Source organism: Paramormyrops kingsleyae, chromosome 21, assembly GCF_048594095.1.
Source record: "Paramormyrops kingsleyae isolate MSU_618 chromosome 21, PKINGS_0.4, whole genome shotgun sequence".
NCBI lineage: Eukaryota > Metazoa > Chordata > Actinopteri > Osteoglossiformes > Mormyridae > Paramormyrops > Paramormyrops kingsleyae.
Genome location: NC_132817.1, coordinates 6,704,265 through 6,726,420, shown reverse-complemented (window position 1 = coordinate 6,726,420; position 22,156 = coordinate 6,704,265). Strand labels below are relative to the sequence as shown.

Sequence of the window (22,156 nt, the reverse complement as noted above, 5' to 3'; positions counted from 1 at the left end):
GCAGCTCAGTGTGTCAGGCTCCAGGCCAAATGCGTGAGCTGACCTTGCCTGCGAAGACCCATCTGTCCTTACGGACTTCCGACGAAGCCTGACATCCCTTATCCTGATCCTTCATGTCCCAGCCAGGAAAATCCACAAATCCCATTTACTCTGGCCCATAAATACTATGAAAGGAAAATAATAAATGACTCAATTACGTCTGAGCATAAGATTTGCTGTGAATCTGGCGCTCCAGCAACATGATTAGAGAAGATAGATGAAACAGCGGGATCCTCAGTACTATTTCAAACTAAAATAAATGGGTTTCTATTGGCCTTTTTTTCAAGTGACGTCTTATGGCCTTAGTGTTTTAGGGCACAATACGTGTGCGGTCCTTATATTCTGGTCTTTGCTATTCTAAATTGACACACCAATCAATCGGGAACTTTTTGCCTTGTGAATACCATCCGGAGGATCCGCTGCTCGCGCTTTTGACTCAAGGCTGTGTTACCACGCTGCCCACCTTGATGTTGGGGGGGGGGGGGGGAGTGTGGTGGGGGAAGTAACAGAAAGACAAAGTTAGAAGAAGGAGCTGCAGTCTTTGCTGGGGGGTTGACTATCTCACTTCCTCAGAGACACAAATACCGCAAGGTCCATTCTTTTCGTCGTCTCTTTGTTTGGGTGATGTTTCAGTGGAAGGTGAATTTTTAACAGGTCCGCCGAGAAACTCAGCAGCAGGTTGTGGATTCCTCACTCTGTGCTGGGTGTCGGCCTGTCATAAGTCATTATTTCTTGTTAGATCTGCCTGTTTCTGGGTGGATTTCTTTTCTGTAAATAAATAAAAGCCCCGGAATTAGGTGTTGAAATTGGGATGTATTCCTGCACGGAACAACAAGCATGTTCTTTAGTCTGTTGACTCTATAAAAAACTGGGAATAAGAAGCGGTAAAAAGGGTCGGCACAGACAGGGAGGGATATCTGACTCATCCTCCCAAGACGACTGTCAGCCCCTAGCACAACAAATAATTGAAGAGCGAGCATTTGCAGCGGAATAAGGGGCACGGAAGGCAGCCCTGGATTTGGCTCCTTTACACATGACCTGGCTCTGTCCCTGATCTGGCTTAAACCCTCCTGAGAATGTCAGCACAGCACACCCTCCTGATAGGGGCACGGCTGTGTCCTTCCAAGTCCAAAAAAAGAATAAAACATGCTACAAAAGTTCATGCAGTTTCCAGCTCTGATTCATTCCTTCGGCTTAGAATTGACGACGGTGTTCATATTGTGAGTTTAGCCAATTATCTTAGATAATTACATTTATTAAAAGCCACTGGCAGACGCCCCTGACCAGTCGAGTCTCAGAGATGCCAGCTTTCATCACTCCGGATGCATTTTTGCAGTATACAGACGTTCCTTTTGGCAAAAAAAAAAACGCCCCAGTGTCCTTTCAAAGGCTGATGAGTCTGGTTCTGTGTGGGATTAATAATTGTGTTGCTTATTTGAATGAGTACCGTGGTTTGCACCTCGACCTGGACTGAAACTCTTGAAAGCCTCCAGAAGATTTTTCAGCATTGTGACCTTAAATCTGGCAACGTGTGAATTTGGAAAAGCCACAGTTACTTATTTAAGGAAGGAGGTGGGCCGAAATATGGTCCGTCCAGTGGATGCCAAAGTGGGGGCTAATCGAGATTTTCCGGTGCCCTCCACGAAATGCGAACTCTGACGCTTCTGGGTAATGGCAGGATATTATGGTGTGGGTTCCAGGAGTTTTGCCATAATGGTTTTTTCTTGAACCAATTTACTTCACTTTACATGTCGTTGTACCCGGTCCCTTGAGTGTTAGTATGCTTTTGGGAGTATGACAGTGGATTTTCCCCTGTGCTTAACTTTGTTTGCCATTTAAATTACCTGCTGTTTTTTACAGGAAGATGCACTGGCCATTGATCATCTAGTAGCACATTTTTTCTAAGAAATCTAACCGGTACCGATTCAATTATCCCACCATTGTGAGAAACACTAGTTATGCTGCTTGCTTTACAACATTTTGAAGTCTGTGTAGGTTCTAATTCCCAGGAAACTGTAGAGTACATAGAACACAATCCCCTGGTATTTTGGTGACGCCTGTATAACTGATGAGGTGGGAACCACACAGCCTGAATTACATATCAGACATCAGGCATAAATGGGGAAATGGAAATATGGTCTTTGTCCCATGTCTAATGTTTCTGTAGGCATCTGTCTTTTATGGGGGGTCATATTGTTTTTTTCCCTTTTTATTCCCCTCCTATCCCCATTTTATCTGTCTTCAGTTGAAGACGTGACAGGTGTTCTCCTGGACAGTTTTGTGGGAATGTTTAGCTCTCTGCACCAGAGCCTTTATCGCTATTGGAACATCCACTTCAGACTTTGCTGGTCTGTGCCGGTTGTGTAATTTGTATGTACAGGCTATGTGGAGGTGATATTGTCACCCGCACCTTGCGACCACTATGGAGGGTGAAGTGTACACTGTACTCAGGAGGTGCCATTGATTTTCTTCTTGTATTTTTCTTTTGTACTTTTGTTTCCCGTTTATTTAGAGGGCTCAGTTTGGTTGGTGGTTCAGTGGTGGAATTCCTACTTGCTCAGGATCAATTCTCGGCCAGCGTATCTGACTTTATTTGCTATTTTGGTGCCAGCTTACCCTGAACCCATATTGCTTGCCAGAGGTGGAGATGATCCAGACCAAGATTTTGTTTCAAACGACCAGTTGAGAATAAAGAGTCACAGTCACAGAGTAACTCAACTGGTTGGTTGAAACAAAATCTTGTAGGCATCTGTCTTTTATGGTCTGGATTTGCACTCTCTGGACCTGAAATCTCCACCTCTGCTACTTGCTCTGTTTAGCTTATTTCATATTTTTTTATTACTGTCTAATATGCTACTTCATTGTCCTCAAGCAAACCAGACTGCTTGTGTTCCTCATTCTACCCCTGTATGTAACACCCTTCATTAACCCCTAGACTGCCTTGACAGACACATCAAGGCCCCCAGCCCTGTCTCTGATACACATTTGTTTGTTAAAACAAACAGACATCTGCCTTGTAAACAAGAATAGCTTTTGGTTTGGGATGCTCATCAGGTCGTCCCTCTCTGACTGCCAGGGTGCGTGACAGCAGCTGGACCATCATACCGTAACAAGAAACAGAGAATCATGGGAGAAAGCGTAACGGTCTTGTGTGACAAATCAAGCCACGAAACTATGGAGTCCTCGGTACATTATCTGTCCGTTTGTCACTGTCCGTTCGTTATCTATCCATTCGTTATGACTCTGCAACTATTTACCACAGCCTTTCCATTCTTGAATTTGCCATAAAGTTTGAGGCGACGTTCAACTTTATCCCTGACAGCCAGCCTGATGTGGGACGTCTAGGGGTCAGCTGGAGCCGTTTGTGCTGACACAGCGAAACGTGTGCTTTAAACAGACCATCTGCATCCCTCACCCACTCCGGTCTTGCTTCCCACTGCGGGAAAGAGGAACACATCTGCACCCTCCTGAGTACTGGGGGGGGGGGGGGGTTTGCTGTAAATTCAGCTCTATAAATAAGTAAAATGCGATGCAAGTTGGAAGGAGAACTATCTCAGCCACTCAGCCCCTGACTGCAGCACCTAATCCTGAACGATGAAGGGACCCCGGATCCGGCGAGCGGATTCTCACCAGCAGTCGCTAAATTAGCATTAGCGTGGCGCTGACACAGCAGCACGGGGGAAAAGGTGCAGACAATCAAGCTGCCCTCAGGGCTCAGTTTTAATAGATAAAAATTCGAGGGAACCCGAGCACTAAGCTGGATCTCATTAAGTAATGGCTCCTTTGCTGAACAGACCAGTTAAACTAGCACCCGCAATGTCACTGGTCATGCGAAAAGCATTCCACCAAACCCCAAAGAACTGGTACTACAACTAGAATACTAGATGACATATTTCCCTAAACGTTTCTAGTTTAACAGCAGGCTTTTAATCCAACGGGAATTCAAACTTACAGTCTCCCAGGGCCTGGTCACTCACTAGCATCCACTGGCCACAAACAATAAACTTTCAGTAAACCTGATACAAGAAGATGCCAACTATAGACTGGGAACAAAGAGGCTAAACCAGTAACAAATGAACCAAATGATGAATGACCAGTTTGTATCCCCTAAGATAGGCCTCTGTGAGCATGTGTTAGCTCACGCTTATCGCAGTTATAATAACGCCATCTCGTGTTGAGCCATCTCGTGTTGAGCCATCTCGTACACACACCTTTGGCACGAGGATGAAAAAACATCAGAGTGACTGGAAGCAGTGTTTCGATTTCAGGAAATAACTCACGCATGATTTGTTTCATTTGTTGCAGAGGGGTGCTGTTGTCGGCATCAGAACCATAATTGCACCAAAATTACAGCACAATTGCTCATGGGCAAGCGCTGCAAAGCCAATTCAATAGTTTGTGCGGAAAAAAATAGGCAAGTAGAAAAGTGAGGCCCAAAGTAAAATGCTGGCAGCTCAAGAAACTCAGAATCACCGGCTTGTGGGGCTTGGTCCATGTGATCCATCTACCCCGAGACACGGTACCGTAAATGAGGGGGGAAGGAACATGAACAGGACCCCCCTCCCAGCCACGCAACACTGCGTGATCCATCTATCTTTGAAGACCTGTGTCGATTTATTTTCTTAATCTGTGCAATTCAGTAAAGTAAACAGGGCAATTTGTGAATCTATTAGACAGAAAGCTAAAGGGGCTTCTAACCTTTAAATAATCTGCTGGAATAATTTGTCAAAATACATATTTCTGAAAACTTTAGTATTTGGAAATCACATAAAATCACATCACACATGTTATTTTTTATCTTCTTCATTTTCCTTGACACAGCGATTGAAAATAATTTTACTTTCCCTCCCTATGATGCAATAAATGGTTTGGTCTGCCCTTTTAGTGAGGCCCTCTTTTGCCGTCTGCAAATGGAACATATGTTGTGTGTGCATGATAGCCGGTCAGTGACCTGTGCACAGTAGGGAAATGTCTGTGGGCGGTGGGGAAGGAGATGGGGGGGGGGGGCTCGGAGATCATCTTGTCCCCAGGTACGAGCAAGATGCATGGCGGGTCTGATTTAGCCTGTTCTGTGAGCAGAAAATATTATGGTATGGTGACCATGGTAAGAAAGAACAAATTCTTCTGCGGTGTTTATTAACGTCACACATGTACAGCTAGGGCTGGCAGAGGCTAACTAGGCAGCTGGCGAGTGCCCGGTCAGCGCAAGGACGCCCAGGCAAAGTATGTGTGTGTGTGTTGATATATACACACACACACACACACACACACACACAGACCCATGTATTTTTTTGCTTGACCACTAACGCATCTTGTATGGCTAATCAATATCTCACTCATTTTTGTTAACTAATTCAGTAAATGAATTAAATGAGTTGGTGGTGAAATTTAACAAACACACGGAATGGCTGGGGTGCCCCTGAGGAGGGGTTTGGGAACTGAAGCGGTGTTCATCTAGCCGTCCAACAAGGCATCAGTAACTTTTTGGAGAATGAAAGAAATTCATGTTAGTTTTTATTGTGTTACTTTTCATTTGCATATGTTCTATTGTTAAATTGTTTTTTTTTTTGGAGCAAATATGCACTTACTACCCAGAAAAATAGCATTAAATATTTTCTATGACAGTTCAAGACTTGCACATATGATTTATAATTACATAAAATTAAAAGTCATAAAGGACATGCATGAAATTAAAATCTTTACATGCAGGCAGAAACATGGCCGCCTCTACAGACAGTTACTGAGGGCCCTCGAAATAACTGCATTACAGAGGAAGTGAAATGAATAGTTTTCTTTGCAGGGGGGTCTCCCAAGTAAAGCTTTGTCTCAGGGCCCCTAAGGTAGATCCAGCCCTGTGTGTGCATGTGCGGAGTTTGTGCAAGGAATGTAAATTATATGCACATATATGTCCACAATGTTATATTCATTGAGCTTCTGTGTTTTTCTTCTTTACAATCAGCTTGTTTTCAGACCTACCTGCTTGACCGCATGCAGCAGCTTACCGTAGCTGTATACAATGATGAGGAATGGGAGGACGAGGCAAAACATGAAGAGGCTAATGATGTAGGAGACCCTATTCATGCTCACGGAGCACGTGGTCCCCGGGCCCTGAAGGCTGTACGCACTCCAGCCTGACAGTGGGGGCAGCATCCACGCCAGGGGGTACGCCCAGGATCTCGCGGTGGTTGGTGGGGTCGGCCTCTGTGGGGCTGGTCATGGTGCAGCAGCGCCCGTAGGAAAGCACAGCCGGGGAGCTGAAGGACACAATGCCTGTGGGACGAGTCGCTCAACATTAGCACCACCTTGAGGCCAACTTGGGATCAACAGTTAATCAGAACGTCTTTAAGTGGACCTAGACTAGCAAAACTGAAGATGCGGACAGTGATGTCGGAAAGTAGCGGATTTCCTGAACTGAAATGAACAGCAGTGTCCAGACTTCATGGAAGCATCCTTAACATAAACTCAGACGTAAAACCAAAAGGCATGAATCCATTAAACGACGTACAGATACGGCAGATGAATGCTAATTATGTCACTTCTGGTTTTAAGCCTTTCCCTGCTGAAAAGTTGGACGACAGACCGCTGCTCCACCCTGACATGCAACAGAACATCGACATCAGGGGTCACCTACATGGGACCCCTGTTCTAACAACGCGGACCTGTTCTAAAAATAGTACAACTCACCAGTGAGCAGCGTCTAAAATTTAATTTTATCCTGTTGCTATTCTTCTTCAATCACATTTGCATTTATATAGATTTGAAAATGACAATATCTAAAAAAAGCATTTAAAACACATTTATTATACATGAAGTTTAGATAAGTTTAGGAGGGCATTTCAAACTGGTAGCCCTTCGTATGGCTCAGTACCCGAGAAGTAGCTCTCAGCTTCAAAAAGGTTGGTGACCCCTGATCTACATGAACCGTAAATGTTGGATCTGGAACAATTTGAGACATCTCCGCCCACAAACTAATTATTGTATTTTTAAAGGTGCCTCAGTCATCTAACTTAAATCTGAGCTCAAAGCAATCTGAACGCAGGGAATGACCTACACAGAGAAAAGCTTAATGACAGTCAGACAATCAGTCCCTCGGAATGATTCGGCTTTAGTCCTATTCAAACTCTGAGATCGCTCTTGGATCCCCGACCTCGTCCAGAGCGGAAGGTGCGGACGACCTTCAAAGTGTCACAGCCGAGCAGCCCAAGGCACTTTACATTAAGGAGTCAGCGACGGGACTAGCTTAAAAGCCGACTGTAAACATCGCCAAATTATAACTGCAGCCCTTTGTTCCCAGGAGAACTTTCCGGAAGGGCTTGGAGTTTTCAATCTGTCCCTTTTCTTGTGGCCAAGGACCAAACGGTATTGAATTCTGGCAATCTCCGACTAAACAAGACCCTTCGTGATAAGGGCACGCTTTCGGACGAACCGCTTTCAGGACTCTGAACAAAGAAGCTCTGTGCTTCTAACAAATCATTTCATCCCGCTTAGTCGTACATTTACAGAAAACAACTTTTAAAGGGACTGAGTGGCATTAAATGACTTTAAAAGGCCGATAAACAGATGATGGCAGAGTGCATGTGCTCATATGCGGAGTTCGTTTAATTTAAGGTGTAATTGGAGAGAATGGGTCTATAGGATTCAGGTTATCCTGGCAGTGATAAGCTGGAAAGGAAAACCAGGAAATAATCCGTTGTCAGGCTGTTTTTTTTTAGTTTGTCTTACTGTGAAATATTCTGGCGTCACTTTCATTCAAAAAACAGCACAACACCTTCTTTTGTGGCTAATCGACAGTTCTGGGTGCCGACCTAAATCTGAGGAGAGGAAGAGTTTGTAATTTTATGCTGAATTTACTAAGATGACTAACACGCCCGTGCACTTCATGTCCATCAGCATATTCTAAATCAGACTATATTAAATCATTTGTTTATTAATAAGCCAGTACCAGTTAAAGCACATTGTGGGGGGAGTCGATTCAAGAAGCAAAAAACAGAGGCTCGATCAGCCCCCAGACGGACATAAAAGATCAGGCCTACTTAAAATACTTTTAGACAGCAATGTGGATAGAGCTCTATATATCATGAAATAGAACTGACCTGAAATCAGTAAAATGAGGCTTCAGACTAGGGCTGGTCTGTAGGAAGGTAGCATGGAGTCCTGTAGGCTTCCCCCTAAGAGAAGAGCTTATTGGTACTTACCAACGCCGCATGGCATATGGCGGCCTGATTGTACTGTGACCAAAATCATTTATTACCTGCCGGGTCATAATCAAGGATTTAACTGAGTCACAGTTAGGGGTGAGTTCTGCCACCTATATGGTCCCACACAGCAAGTTTTAACTGGGTAAAAGTGTAAATCTGAGTAATAGTAATTAAAAAAAAAGTTGAAAGCAGTATCTAGAATCTCCACATTGCTTTTTTAGAATCAGCTGACTGTCCTTTGCATCTCTGGCAAAGATGAATTCCTGCAGTTGTGGAAAATATCCGTTTTTAAAAAATCTTAGATTTTTTTTCTGCAATTATTGCTAATTCAAAACATTTTCAAAATGACGTGCTGTTAAGTTAAAAAATGAAACAATACAGAAACTGAATGAGGATCAATTTGCCTTTGATTAGAACTGGCGACACAGTTAGAGACGTAAACGGGTGAATTGTTTTTCCTGTAGATTAACCCATCAGCTATAAGCAACTAGCCTATATGTAACACGGAGCGAGAGTAGGTGGCTCGGTGCCCGTCTCATATGTGTCACTGCAGACATGTAGGTGGCGTCGTTTGCGCAAATAAACTCAAACAGACGCTACATGCCAACGAACTAAGATATGCACAACAATTAAATGACTACGTTCCACAATCATCGAGGACTGTTAGAAGGCAGAAAATATACACGTCACAGTGACTAAATACTAATTTATCATTAATACTGATTTCTCCAGTGGCTGTTGAAAGGGAATTCCTTAAGTTTTTCTTTCCACATTATTGACAGACGGAGATGGATCGCGTTTAAGTATCTTCTTTCCCTCTAGGTATCTCCAGCTCACTTACTTCTGGAAGGTTATGAAACACAAATATGGGAGACAATGCCCCAATATTCAAATTCTCCCCTCAGCACCGAAATCCCTGCATTGCGACGTACAGACTATCCAAAAGTCACCAACCTTATCGACACGATCAGATGACTTGTACAGTGTGTCAGTGTGGATCGGTATTACGTAAGTTTTATTTATGTTTTCTAAATGGACCAGTGTGTATATATTCTCTTAATAACAAACGCACATGATGCGTTCGGTATGTTTACCTTTGGTATTATCGATTATAATACAATTATTTCAAAATAGAAGGTACTATTTTAAACCATGTTTTGACCCCTAAATGAGGTCCAAATTCAGTAAATATAAAATACACAAATATTAAAGTGGAAAATTCACTAATAATAGTTGATGTTGCACATAATACGCATTTTATAACAAAACACTACGAATTGAAAACGGTGCAGCGCAGTATAGATGCAGAGTTGCAATCAGTCCCTAACAAAGGCGCACGATATTAACTTCACAAAAATGAACAAGGAAGCACGTAGCTGCCAACACATCTGATCAGAGTAAAAGCTGTATATTTTGGATTAATATCCATCAGAAACAAAAAATCAGACGCCCGATTAATTAAGAGAATAACTGATGTTCTGCCATACAAACTGACCTAAGAGGGAATTGGCGAAGCCGCCCCATACACACCCAAAGTCTCCGGCGAGCCGCCGTCCCTGCGCGCTGGCCGCGAAGCTGAGCGGCGTCCCCACGACTCACACCGGGAGATGTTGACCGGCGGTAGGTTAATCGGCGACCGCGGCACTCCATAGCAGCAGAAGAGGACCAGAACGAGAAACTTAAGGAAGCCGAAGGTCCCGATGGAGCCCAGGCAGATTGCGACGGTCAGGAGTCCGGTGGCGCTCAGGGTTAACTGCCGTGTGCCTCCCAGGTGCGCGTCGGTGCCACCGGCGCACGACGCGTCAGCAGCACCGGAGCAGATGCCGAGACTCCGGTTATGTGCCGTCATGGCAAATTGTTTTTGGCACCAGAAAGCCGACTGCCGAGATTTCTTTGTGCAATGTCTTAAAAACAGAGCGTGCGTTTTGCAGGTAATGGGTGCGGTATAGCGATCCATCAAGACCGATGGACTGGTTACTTATTTCTTTTAAGGGTGGCAAACATCAACATTAAGCAGTCACAGGGTATTGTGTGAAGTTTTCCAGGTTTTCCACAGTTCGTGAACTGAATTCACGCGAAAGTTTGCTGTGACTGTGCTCCACCGTGTGGCAGATGATAAACACACCTCTGCTTTTTTTATCTTTAACTATTTTTTTAAACATTATCCCATTTGTCCACGCTGCCGTGTGCTTTGAAGAGGCTAAGGAGCGGTTTAATATGAGAAAATGGCCGAAAATAACATACAGGTTAAAGTTACAAATTATCATTTGTTCTTTGGATGCTACTGATAGGAACAACAAACACGGCAACAAACAAATAACAGCATCATTTTCTGGATGCCGAATCGGTCTCAGTCTTTAAATCGTGACTGGAGACCGATTACTTAAGTTTAGCTCACCTGTAGCCGGTTGACCTTGTTCTAAGTTTTTTCTCCCTACCTCAGAGTTTTTGGTTCCTCTCCTCCGTTGTCATTTGGCCTTCTCTTTCATTTCTTTATCTAACCTTTTCTTTGTTTTTGAATTATTCTGTATTAATGATGTAGGAATGTATCAGAACACACCAATGTACAGTGAAAAGCGCCATATAGAAAACTGAATTGAGCTGAAGCTGACAGTGTCGTTATAATTAGTGAATTCCATTTTGCTATCCATGGTTCTGAACTCTACTATTAAATATACATTTACATAAAAATTTTTTGAAGATCCCATATTTTTCTCTTTCAAAATTCTGGCCGTTTTATTCCTCATGACTGGAGAAAGTTTGCTGAATTCTACAGATCAGAATTACAATAGTTTAGTCATTGTCGGTTATAGGGGAAGAGCTGAGAGCATCCCATAATTCATGCAGAACCAGGGCCAGCTCAGGCAAGCTCTGCAGAAGGGGGCCGGGGAGGGAATTTCAATTCAACAGCCTACAAGGTTACAGTAACGCCAAGAGAACGTTGATCACTCCGTGCTTAGCGATGCAATAGGAACTCTTCTTTTTTTAATTCATTCGCTGCGAGTTTTATGAAGAACAATGGCTCCTGATTTTGGGCATTGTTTGTCCCTTTCCATATAGACAGAGACCACATAGATCAAGCAGAAAGTTAGGTACTGGAACTGAAGTGAATCCCTGCCCAAAGTCTCCCGGTGTAAAATTCTGCATTAAATGAAAGGGCAATGTTCACAATGTAAAGTAAAGTTGGGGCAGCTATTCCTCAGTGGGCTACGCCTGTGTGCCTATAATCAGAAGGTTGCTGGTTCAAACCCAGCCTCAGCACGTCTGTGGGTTGTTGAGCAAGGCCCTTAACCCCCAGCTCCCTGGGCGCCCTAACCGGTGGCTGCCCTTCGCGGACAGCTTACTCTACAGACAGCAAGTCGAGGGAGGTGTAAAGACAATTTCCCCACGGGGATCAGTAAAGTATCTATAATATCGTGGAAGTAAAGTTCCAGTAGGGCCAAGGAAGAGATGCATAGTGTGACTGTTGTCAGTGTTTCAGGCCTTAGACAAGAAGAATGTAATATGCATAGAGACAAACAGGCTTATGTTCTTACGCTATTTCGAGGACCATATGCTGCATGTGTCGTAATTAAATAGATTAATTGACCAAATATATGGTGAGATGTGGGTAGTTTGATTTGCTTGATTGCATAGTATTTAACATGGGGACATGTAAGGGGTTAGCAAGGGTGGGGAGGCACTGGTGGTGACTGATGATGGGCCTGAAGGAAATGCAGAGCTGCGGATGGTCATCACCTCTGAGGTCATCACCTCTGAGGTCATCACGCACTCCACATGCAGACCAGAGTCCCTGTCTTGACCAATGGGGTAGCAGGTTGCCTTTCTGTGGAATTGCAGAAATGTATAAAATCTGAGCGTTTTCCTGGGTCGGGGGTTCGCTTCTTTGTAACGGGGATACTCTGTTTCTTTGCTGTCAACTCCGGGGGGGGGGGCCCTGCCTTAATAAAAGACATTTTATCTTACTCAAGTCGTCTCAGGTAAATTTACTTCATGCCTGGTGCCGAGCAGAATTAAGAAAAAGGATTTGAGGTTTTTTGCTTCCACACTGTTTGCCTCGCTGTCCGTCGGTTTGGACAAAAGTTTCTGCTAAATGTGTAAATGTCAGTGTAGATGTAAGCCCCCTGAGGAGCCGCCTGAGGAGCCGGCTGAGGAGCTGGCCGCTTCGCATCATTTTGTCATACTGTTGGTGACATGATTTCTGGTGCGGTGGCTTGAATCACCCACCTGACATTCTCCCATCAGGTGAAATCGCTGCATATATTTATAATAGAATCCAATAAGTCTCTGTAACATTAAGGCACGACATTGTTACTTCCTTTGTTGCACTTAAGCGAACCCCCTTGATGTGGGTCTCTAGTTGCATGTTGATAATGATTGATGCATATTCTGACAGTCCTCTTCAGCCTTTTCCCAAAACATCACCCACGCGCCTCTCAAAGCTCAGCGGCTTCCTGACCTTCCTGATGATGTCGTCTCCACCTGCAGCCAGCTGTAATAATGTCTGTCTGCTGGTCCGGCCATAAGACCACTGGTTAACTGCTATAGTATTACACGTTATCTATATAATACAAATATGTAACTAGAAAATACATATTGTATATATCTAAGTGAGAAAAAGAAAATTGTAGAACCAAGTAATAATATATAGGATTACAGTTGCAAGATAACGAAACGAATGGAGTGAATGGTAAGGGAAAACTTTACCGCGTTCCGCCGAAATTCACTGTGGGCCAAAAGAAAAACCGAGATTTATTACGCTTCCGGACAGCGATTGGCCCCGTGGCTCCGGTGAGTCATTGCACTGTGTATAATTTTCTCAGGATGGACTTGCGGTGCTGGGTCGGATCAGAGAGACCCAGGAGGGCCGACGCCCTGTCCGTCCTGCCTCTCCCCCTTCCCCCCCATCCACGTTAACAAAGACGGGTCGCCCACAAAACGCCTCAAGTCAGCGTCTGAGGTGTGATTCACATCCATAATGTCATTCATATAATATGCATGATCAATTCTCAGGTGCTCACCGGCATGAAGGAGATAACACGTCTACCTCAAGCATAGTAGTGCTTAAAGAAATGGACTATTAGCTGTTATGTACCTTAAAGAATGTTAGTATAGGTCAAAATGTTCAAATAAAACGCGTAACCATAGAAATGGCAAATAATCCATCTTTAAAAATGAAGTCACTGTCTTCCGTTGTGACTGATGTGCGCCCCCTAGATGTGGAGACGCACTGTGCATGGCCGCCACATGGGATGTACCCATTGGCTTCTATTCAAATCACCTGAGCTGATGAAGGTCGATCCGAGGGCAGGAGACCTTGGCTCTTTGCTCAACAGAAAAGCTCCACTGACCGAACTGGCGTTGAATCTTAGCATTTTATAATCCTTCACTTCATGACGCCCCTCCCCCCCAACATAATTATTATTTTTTTTAACCGCAGCCCAAAGGAGTTCGAATTTTCTGGTCAGTCACACGCTCATGCCAATCCCACCAGCCCATTCGCATGGAAACGCTCTCATCCGGTGTGTTGGACACCTGAAATCAAATAACGGCACAACAAAAAGTAACCATGACGACGGCAATTCATAAGTCAGCCTGAATGGGTCTGCTGGCGTGGAAGATGAAGTGGGAAGCTGTGGCTTCAGCTTCTGCATTCTGACAGACCTTCTGAAGCAATTACTGACTTGATGAATGATGGAGTGTGAATGGTGGACCTGTGACTAGTCTGTCTGCTCATTCTTATGCACTAGCTGTCATTCATTCATCCTTATTTATTTCCATGACATGGCTGCGACATTTTTTCTATTTCCTCCTGGCAAGTGTGGGCAAAATTTCTAATGTTTTCGTCTCTATTCCTAGGAAGAAAATATGCTTAGCTGCTTGGCATCAAGCTGAATTCACACATAAATTATATAATACTAATTATATTATACTATTAATACACACGACATTTTCTGAAAAGCAGAACTGCTGGTAACTTCAGTCCCAGAGTGAATAGAGGCTGATGTTTTTGCTCTTATCCTTCTTTAATAACACAAGATATTAAAAAAAAAAAAATCACTCACTGTTAAGTTTCACTTTGCTGTAGACCCGTGAGACGCCATGATCCTGTGACTAAAATCTGAAAATGGTTCCTTGCAGACTCCCGGTACGGTAAGAGTATACAGGTTCTCCAGAAGAGAAACACACACCTTCTACATCCAGCCCATGGTTTGAGTCTAGACCCACAGCTAGACTCAGGCCAGGAAGCACAGAAGAGCTGCACATTAATACTCGTTAAATCACTGATGGTCGGTCGGGCTCCATTACCGCCGCTATTCATTGCCAGTACAAATTGCTCGGCCTTCCCACAACCACGTCCCTCTCTGAAAGTCTGCTCTCATCTAACCTTTCACGGCTAATTATTCAATCAGGCTCACATTTTCTCAGCCCTTATTAATCTATTTTTAAGCTCAAGAAGTTCAGAACCAGCAGGACCTGCATCCAAGGGGAAGGATATGCGGTTTCACACTGCCGGTGGGTTACAGGTGTCATACGCTGCCTGAGGCTGGGACTCCTACACCCCCCTGAGGACAATGTTAGAACTACATGTTAGAACTACAGGGAAGTACTTAGAACTAAGCCATCTGCCCTCGCACGTCTTGCTCTGGCAGTCCTCCTGCTGTGTGCAGGACACCGTGCCTTCCAAAGAAAGGGGCTTTGATTCAACGGATATCTGAAGGCTGGTGGCAATTGGTACAGTAGGAGGCTCCAGAACGGGTCCAAGCCAAGATGCCTCTCGGCGCTGCATTAAAGCCATCACAGCCTGCACTGAGGCAGACTCCGCCTCCGAGGACATCGTTTATCTTAGGCCACGCCTCCTGAGCACCAGTCACACTGTCAGAGGGGATGCAAGCATGCGGGAGACAAGCTGACATAAACAATACCGCCAAAGGAGCCTTCTGATGCCACAAATGGAAGATTAATGTCAACGTCACGGGGAATATCAGGTCAGACCTCCAAGGTTCTCAGAAACGCAGGATGAAGCCCACAAGTGTTACCTGCTGCGTGTGCAACCGATTTCGCGCTTTTTGGGAAGTATGTAGGTTCACACAGTTCCTTTATCTTTCTAATATATTCTTTCTTTCTGCCCTCTTATCAGGACACAAGATTTGAAAACAACTTTTCTTAAACCTCTAATTCCAGCTCCCAATAAAAATCCTATGACTATCACCAACTCCTCATAACACGGTTATGACCCCCTAGTGGTCATAAGCAGGCTCTGCAATCATACACTGCACATAAGCATCCATCTTTCTCCTGACCGCTTGCCCTGGTCACTTATGTGGTATATAATCGGTGTATTAGTTGACACAGTTTTGCAAAGCAGCATGTGACTTGTACCCACTGAAATAGCTTTACATTCTACGTATTTGTTTGCGTGCTTCGTTAATCCATGTTTCATACATTTCATTCATACATTATACAGTAGATCACACAGGAAAAAAGCCAAGTGGTAGAAGAATAATCTCTAAGAAGAATCTCTAAGAATAACAATCAGAGTGACTCACGCTGCCATGGGTTAAAGCACAAAACACTGCGGCCATTATTATTTACCAGTCCATCCATCCATCCATCCATCCATCCAAACTTGCATACCGTCTTTCCCAAGATTTTGCATGCATGAGGTGAGCAGTCATCAGGCAAATATTATTATGCTCCTTCTGCAATGGAAGGAGTTAACATTTCGATTCGAATTGCTTTAATGAATAAAGCCAATTGGCAGGTAAATGGAAAATCCTTGCCTAGGACACCATGTGGGCTCCAGCCTGCACTGGTGGGAGATAAATTAACCAACCGCACGTTATCAGTGAAACATAACAAAACTCAAATCAAACAAAGAGGATTTAAGTCTATAGGTTTTTCATCAGGCAGATGTTGTTGAACACTTTTCCCACAATGCAGCCTGCCAACCTGGCTTTTCATAGTCAAAAGAAAAACATGCAATTAGAAGATTAAATGAACATTAACAATATCTCTAGGATCACCTATTCTGGCAGCGTGACATTTAAGTTTCATTCCGCCTGTTTGATGATAAAGGTCGACATGTATTTTCAGATGGACCCGGTCGGGTCTGACAACCCTCACAAAAAAGGACGAGATAATATTTGACATTTGGACCAATGAAAATCTGCTTGTCTGTTCGTTCTGTTCAAATGCTACATTGTTCCAGAAATAAAAGGTCAATTAGTAGTGACCTCTGACCTCTTCCAAGTGTAGCAGAGATGGCAACAGGAAGTCGGTGCAGCACGACTATGGCCGTCAATTTCAGGTGCTTCATCTTTCAAAGGTTACATTCGAAGACAATGTGTCACAGGTCACTGCTGCCCCATTTCGAAGGCGCCTTCAAATGCTCTAGGAATGTGTCCTCCTTTTGCCGATCTGTGAAAGATGCACCTGATGAACTTTTCACAGCCCAACATATCCCAGGATTCATCGTGCAGAGGCATAGTGCGCGTGTCCTGGCCAAGAGATTGGTGCGGTGCTTCGTGACTCAAGGGTGAGGACGGGAACAGCCGGGGATGCAAATAGGAGTCTGGAAGCGAGACCTTCCTATCTGACAACGCTTTCTATTCGACCTTCGAAAAATGCAGCCTTCAAAGGGTTAGACCTTCGTAGACCGCACCCTTCTAAGGATGCAGCCCCGGAATTTGGACAAAGCCTGTGGCTTCGGTCGAGCATAATGTGTTACCAGAGGCCCACGGCCACGAAGCAGCCGCTGAATGATTCACAGTCTGCTGACGGCCTTTGCAGTGTGGTCTGTAAAACACACGCATCTGAAATGCAGGCCCTGGGTTGAGAACGTCCGACTCACGGACAAGTCGTACTCATGAAGAATGACTGCCATGAATCCTATTATATAACAAAAAAAATTTGGGTTAAATACAGTGGTACGTAATAAACACAGAGACATTACTTGTGAAGCTTGTGAAAACATTGTGTGCCTTCAACAGTTCATCAGCTTAAGGTACAGAACCGCTTGTATTTATTTTTATCATTACGGCATTATTATTTTTCTGACTTACCTACAAATTCAACTTAAAAACTTAGAGGACAGACCTCATTTGCAAGCTGGGGACTGATGAGAAGCAGCAGCCACACGATCCTCTGGTTATTTCGTACTCGAATGGCAATGAGCGGAGCAGCCGTGTAGCGAGGGCTGACCAGCCAATCCATGTCAGAGGGACACTGAGCTACTTCAGGTTTTACAGACCACTTACAAAACGAAACGGCTCCTGTGCTCGGCCAAATAGTTCAGTTCTTGTGCGTTCACTGGTTTGTTTCCATGGTAAACTTTCAAACTCACCTGTACACATTCTATTCAAGTCTACAAGTAAATCCAGTTAAACAACGTACGTGAAACACCAGACAAGCACTGACAATGAGAACATTTAAAAAATAGTACCTTTTTAATAAAAAATACAATTTTTAGATCGGCAGCAGGGTGTCCCACAAATGACACCCAGAAAGACGAAATTCACTTGTACAAACATCCAGAACAAAACAGACGACAGGACGACGGACATGGGCTTGCCGGGTAGGACACACAGAGCCACTGATGATCTTGCTCACTTGGAGAGACTGTTTGGGTCCAAATAGCACCGCAGATTCTCAGGGGTAAATTGGGGGGGGGGGGGGGGGTGACCACAAGCTGCACTGTGGGACGGCTATATCACAAACACACCTGAACTCTTCAAATCTAATTTACGCTAAGCAAAGGAATCGGTAAAGGTGCTGAGCTGCAATGCTCACGTCTCTACAGCACTGAACACCGGTTAGCGGAATATGGAAGTTGGCCAACAGGGGGCGACAGACACAAGCCTCCCGTTGAAGGGGCGTTTTGCACAAAGCACCTTGTGAATGCCCCCCTAACCCCAACCACCACCGCCCTCAGCGTCCGTCCCCACCCAAACCCGAGGCAGGGGTGGACGACACCAAGTCATATGCTGTTTTGGCACACAGCCAATGCAGTGGGTGTCTAGTGGGGGGTGAGGGGAGTAGGACAGCAGACACACAAGCACACAAACACCAACGTGCACGGACACACAGCTGCCACGGCAACGGAGTCGGCACGCATGCTACAGTTTAATACTGTGTGCAAACAGCAGAGCTATTTGTATGGAAATGCCAGCGGGCTACAACTAGCACCCAACTGTTTTTAATCTCGTAATTTCTACACTTAAAATAAAGCTCACCAGACAGAGTAACCTGAACCGCCTGGTGAGTAAAGGTATGTGTAACTCTGACCAGAAAGCACGACCATTAAAAATAGTTAACACTGCTACAATTTTCCCAATAATGTGTCCTCGTTAGCAAAGACATTTCGGGAAATATCGTCTGTGCGGTCAGATTTGATTGCTTCGCTGCACTGCCTAGCCATGCCGTGGATTTTCGGTGCTTTCAGACGCGCTGAAATGAAGGCCATGCCACTTCGGAGTGCTTCCCATGAATGCCCACTAGGTGGCGACAGTGAGAGTAAGTAAAGGGACCTAAAGCGCCAGAGAGCAACTGTGCTACAGATTTTTTCCTGTGAATTTCAGCTCTTTCACAAAATCCTCCACAATCAAACAATCCAGATCCATACAACAGAGAAATATTTGATGCAAATATATAAACTCAAAAATTATTATAGTCATATATATATATCTCTCTTTGTAAATTATTCTCGTATATATCACAAAAAAATGTCCGTATAAAAGAATAATGGCCAACATGTGGGTTGGAGTCTCACTTTCATGTCAAAAGTATATTTTACAGGACTCAATACTGGACTGGTTGACCTTAAACCTTAAAGAAATGACCCAAAAGACCCAGAAGTGGGTTCGAGTTCTACTGCTGGTTGACGCACATCGTTACATCCAGCAGCCCAGAGCAGCGGCATCGAGGTCTGAAGACTGAGATGGGGAGGGAGTTGAGGGTTCCTCAGCGGGATCCTGGGCTCCGTGGAGGGAAAAAAAAATCAAACGTTGCTGGAAAACGGCGAGGTCCTTGATTCCATTCCATCAACGCCTGCAAAAGACAAAGAAGTGATGGCCCAAGCACTTTGCCATCGCCGGACTAAACCGGTATTAACCGGTGTGAACATCCTGTTCCACTGGCTTCAGAATCAGAATCAGAATTTGAAAACATATGTCGAAGGAAACTGGCTTTGCTTTGAAGTTTATCTCCTGAAGCTTCTACTCCAGGAAACTGCTGCTAGAGCAGAACATCCTGCTGGTTTCTGTGTCTGGTACAATAGTTCCTGATGTTTATGTGGTACCAGACGTTTTGGGATGTGAGCAGTGAAGCAGCGAGATGTCATGAGATATAATGATTTATTTAGTAGTTTTATACCCATTTAGAAAAGGGATACAGGTAGGGGTTTGCTGTTGAACCTTGGAGTGGACAACCAAGCGCAATTTTGTTCTGGGGGTGGGGGGGGGGGGTGTACCTCTGCCTCACAGAGCTGTATGGGTCCAGTAACTGGGTGCTGGCCTGCTCCAGGTTCCAGTCATACGTCTCTAGGATTTTAAGACACTCCGCCCTGGACTTCAGCCCCAAGCCGAACAGCTGCTCCACCTGCACCCGGGGGGGGGGACGGGGGGGGGGTTTGTGAGCTGAAGACTGAGGTGGTCCCACTAAATGACTAACTGAAATTAATGCTGCAGTCACTTATTTCAGGGGCAAAATATGAAAGCCACAAAGTTCCAAATGATTTAATTATGTGGCTGTATCTCTCATAATAATTCACACGCTGACTGCAGCATGACTGAAAATACCTTCAATCCTTACGGCACTCATTCACGGCTAAATAAAATTTGAGCGTAGCCACCGGAACCTGGACCGTAGAATACCAGGTTCCCCCAAAGCGGAACGTAACCTAACGCCAGGCGCTCACCTTCAGATAGTTCACGGCCTTCGGCACATTCCAGCCGTGGTTCTGCAGGGCCGTCTGACACTCCTCCACCGTCACCCCGTGGACAGCCTCCTGCACCTGAGTGCAGACAAAACGGCCAATCAGATCGCGTCGTGTGGAGTCCGTGTGTGTATGGGTCTCCCTACTCAGGTTGCGGGGACATCTTCACAAGATAAAAATGCTAGCAATTTTAGGAAAATAAAAAGCCATTAGGGACTAAAACTGCTCAGCGGTTGGTCAAGGGAGACTGGCAATGTCCAGTGAACGGGGTAATCAATACTTGGAAAATTCTGCTACTGCCCTCTGGTGTTCGGTGAGGTGTACTGCAGGCAGCAAAGAGTCACTCACCAGCCGCACCCGATCCACGCCGCTGCCCACCTCCTGGCCTCCGGCTTGCCAGTCCCCACTCCCCCGTGATGGGCAGGAGGGTGGCTTCAAGGCTGACTTGCTAGCCAGCCCGCTGTTGTTGTTCGAGGAGAAGTTGGCCTTGACGTCTGCCGGCGGGCCCACCAAGGCCGGCTGCACCATGGGCCGTACAGTGGCAGTGTGGGCCGCTCGTCGGTCCTCCACACCCTCCGCTTCCCGGAAGAACTTCTCGTACCTGTCCAGGTAGGCGGGCCGCTCTGGGAGGAGGTAGTAGTGAGTGCTGCTGGCTTTCCTTCCGTCCCGTACGATGGGCAGGATGCAGGGGGGCCTGACCCCCTCCCGGCCCTGTGCCTGGATCACCTTGGGGGAGGCGTACTTGGGGTCGGAGGCAAAGCTCTGGGTTGTGGGCATGAGCTTGCTAGGGGAGGTGGAGAGGTAGGAGGAGAGACTGGAGCGCTGCTGCGGAGAACCGACCAGGAGGCCCATGGGGCTGGGGGTGCGAGAGCCAGGCTGGGACAGGGGATCCCGAGGAGGGATCTGAGGGGGCCGGTCCCGTTCCTCCTCGCCCCCAGAGGCTGGGGAGAGGTCCCCAGACCAGCGGCCCTGCTCGCCACGCTTGGCAGGGCGTGGCGGGATGGGCACCCGAGGCGGAATCTGGGGTTTGTCCTCGGAGAATGAAAGGAAGATCTGGCGGTGCACCCCCTCCTGGCCTGGAGGACTTGGCGAGCGCGGCATGGAGGCTGTGCTTACTGGCACCTGCAACCTCCTCATGCACTCCTGCTGTAGCTCCTGAAAGATCTCCGCCGACTGGGAGAAGTTGCTACTTCGACTCCCACTACAGGGGAGGAAGAGGTTGTCCTCCACGTGCGGTTTTCCTGCATCTGAGTCAGTGGGTGGGACTTCCACTAGCACATGTGTGTGTCCTTGCCCCGCCCGCTGCTCTACCTCCAGTTTCTGCTCCGCCCTCACCTGCTGCTCCGCCCTCACCTGCTGCTCCGCCCTCACCTGCTGCTCCTCATTGATGGAGCTCACCTCGATGTCCTCCTCATCCTGGGCCACGTCGTCGTAGGCCGGAGGTGGTGGAAGTGGCCGTGCGTCCCAGTCCACCACCGGGGTGGGGTGCAGGGGCCGGGGTAGAGACCGCGAGGGACTATGTGGGGGGGTCTTGTCCAGGATGGAAAAAGCCTCCAAGGTCAGCTTAGCCAAACTGGGGAACTGTATCTCCACAACGGGGGAAGGGGATGGCGTGGCTGAATGGATCTCCTCCTCAAAGTCTATGAGGGACATCTCATTGGAGGTGCTGCCTGGAGTCCGGGCCCCTTGGCTCTGGCGGTCCCCCTGCTTTGAGGCTGAGACCCAGGCCGCTGGCTTCAGCTTCAGTCCTTTGACCACCGGCTTCTTCAGTGAGAGCCGCTTCAAGCCCACCGTGTTGGAGTCATCGCCGTCAGCCACCGGATCATAACATGGCTCTAAACACACACACACACACACACACACACACACACACACACGAATGCACACACAGCAGTAAAGTAACTTCTATCGACAGAGTAGACTTCATTCTATTAAACTGAAGCAGCAACTTAATGTAATGTAATAATTTCAGTTACAGGCATTA

General features: G+C 46.0%; 2 protein-coding genes across 4 annotated transcripts in view; both read right to left on the bottom strand.

The window, feature by feature from the left end:
• Positions 1-413: 413 nt before the first annotated feature.
• On the bottom strand, positions 414-10,163 carry tmtopsb (teleost multiple tissue opsin b). The gene is given in 5 exon segments (XM_072704006.1): positions 414-502; positions 6,012-6,214; positions 6,216-6,309; positions 9,733-9,840; positions 9,843-10,163. Coding segments are annotated over 5 exon segments (738 nt in total). The 5' UTR covers positions 10,087-10,163.
• A 7,500-nt stretch (positions 10,164-17,663) lies between these two features.
• Positions 17,664-22,156, bottom strand: part of tnk2a (tyrosine kinase, non-receptor, 2a) — a 30,184-nt gene continuing 25,691 nt past the window's right edge. For all 3 annotated transcript variants that reach the window (XM_072704209.1, XM_023818540.2, XM_023818539.2), the window contains 4 exons: positions 20,521-22,007; positions 20,155-20,250; positions 19,708-19,835; positions 17,664-19,286 (listed from right to left, as the gene is read on the bottom strand). In XM_072704209.1, the coding sequence (XP_072560310.1) occupies positions 19,280-19,286; positions 19,708-19,835; positions 20,155-20,250; positions 20,521-22,007 (1,718 nt within the window). In that variant the 3' untranslated portion in view covers positions 17,664-19,279. The remainder of the gene's footprint in view (positions 19,287-19,707; positions 19,836-20,154; positions 20,251-20,520; positions 22,008-22,156) is intronic.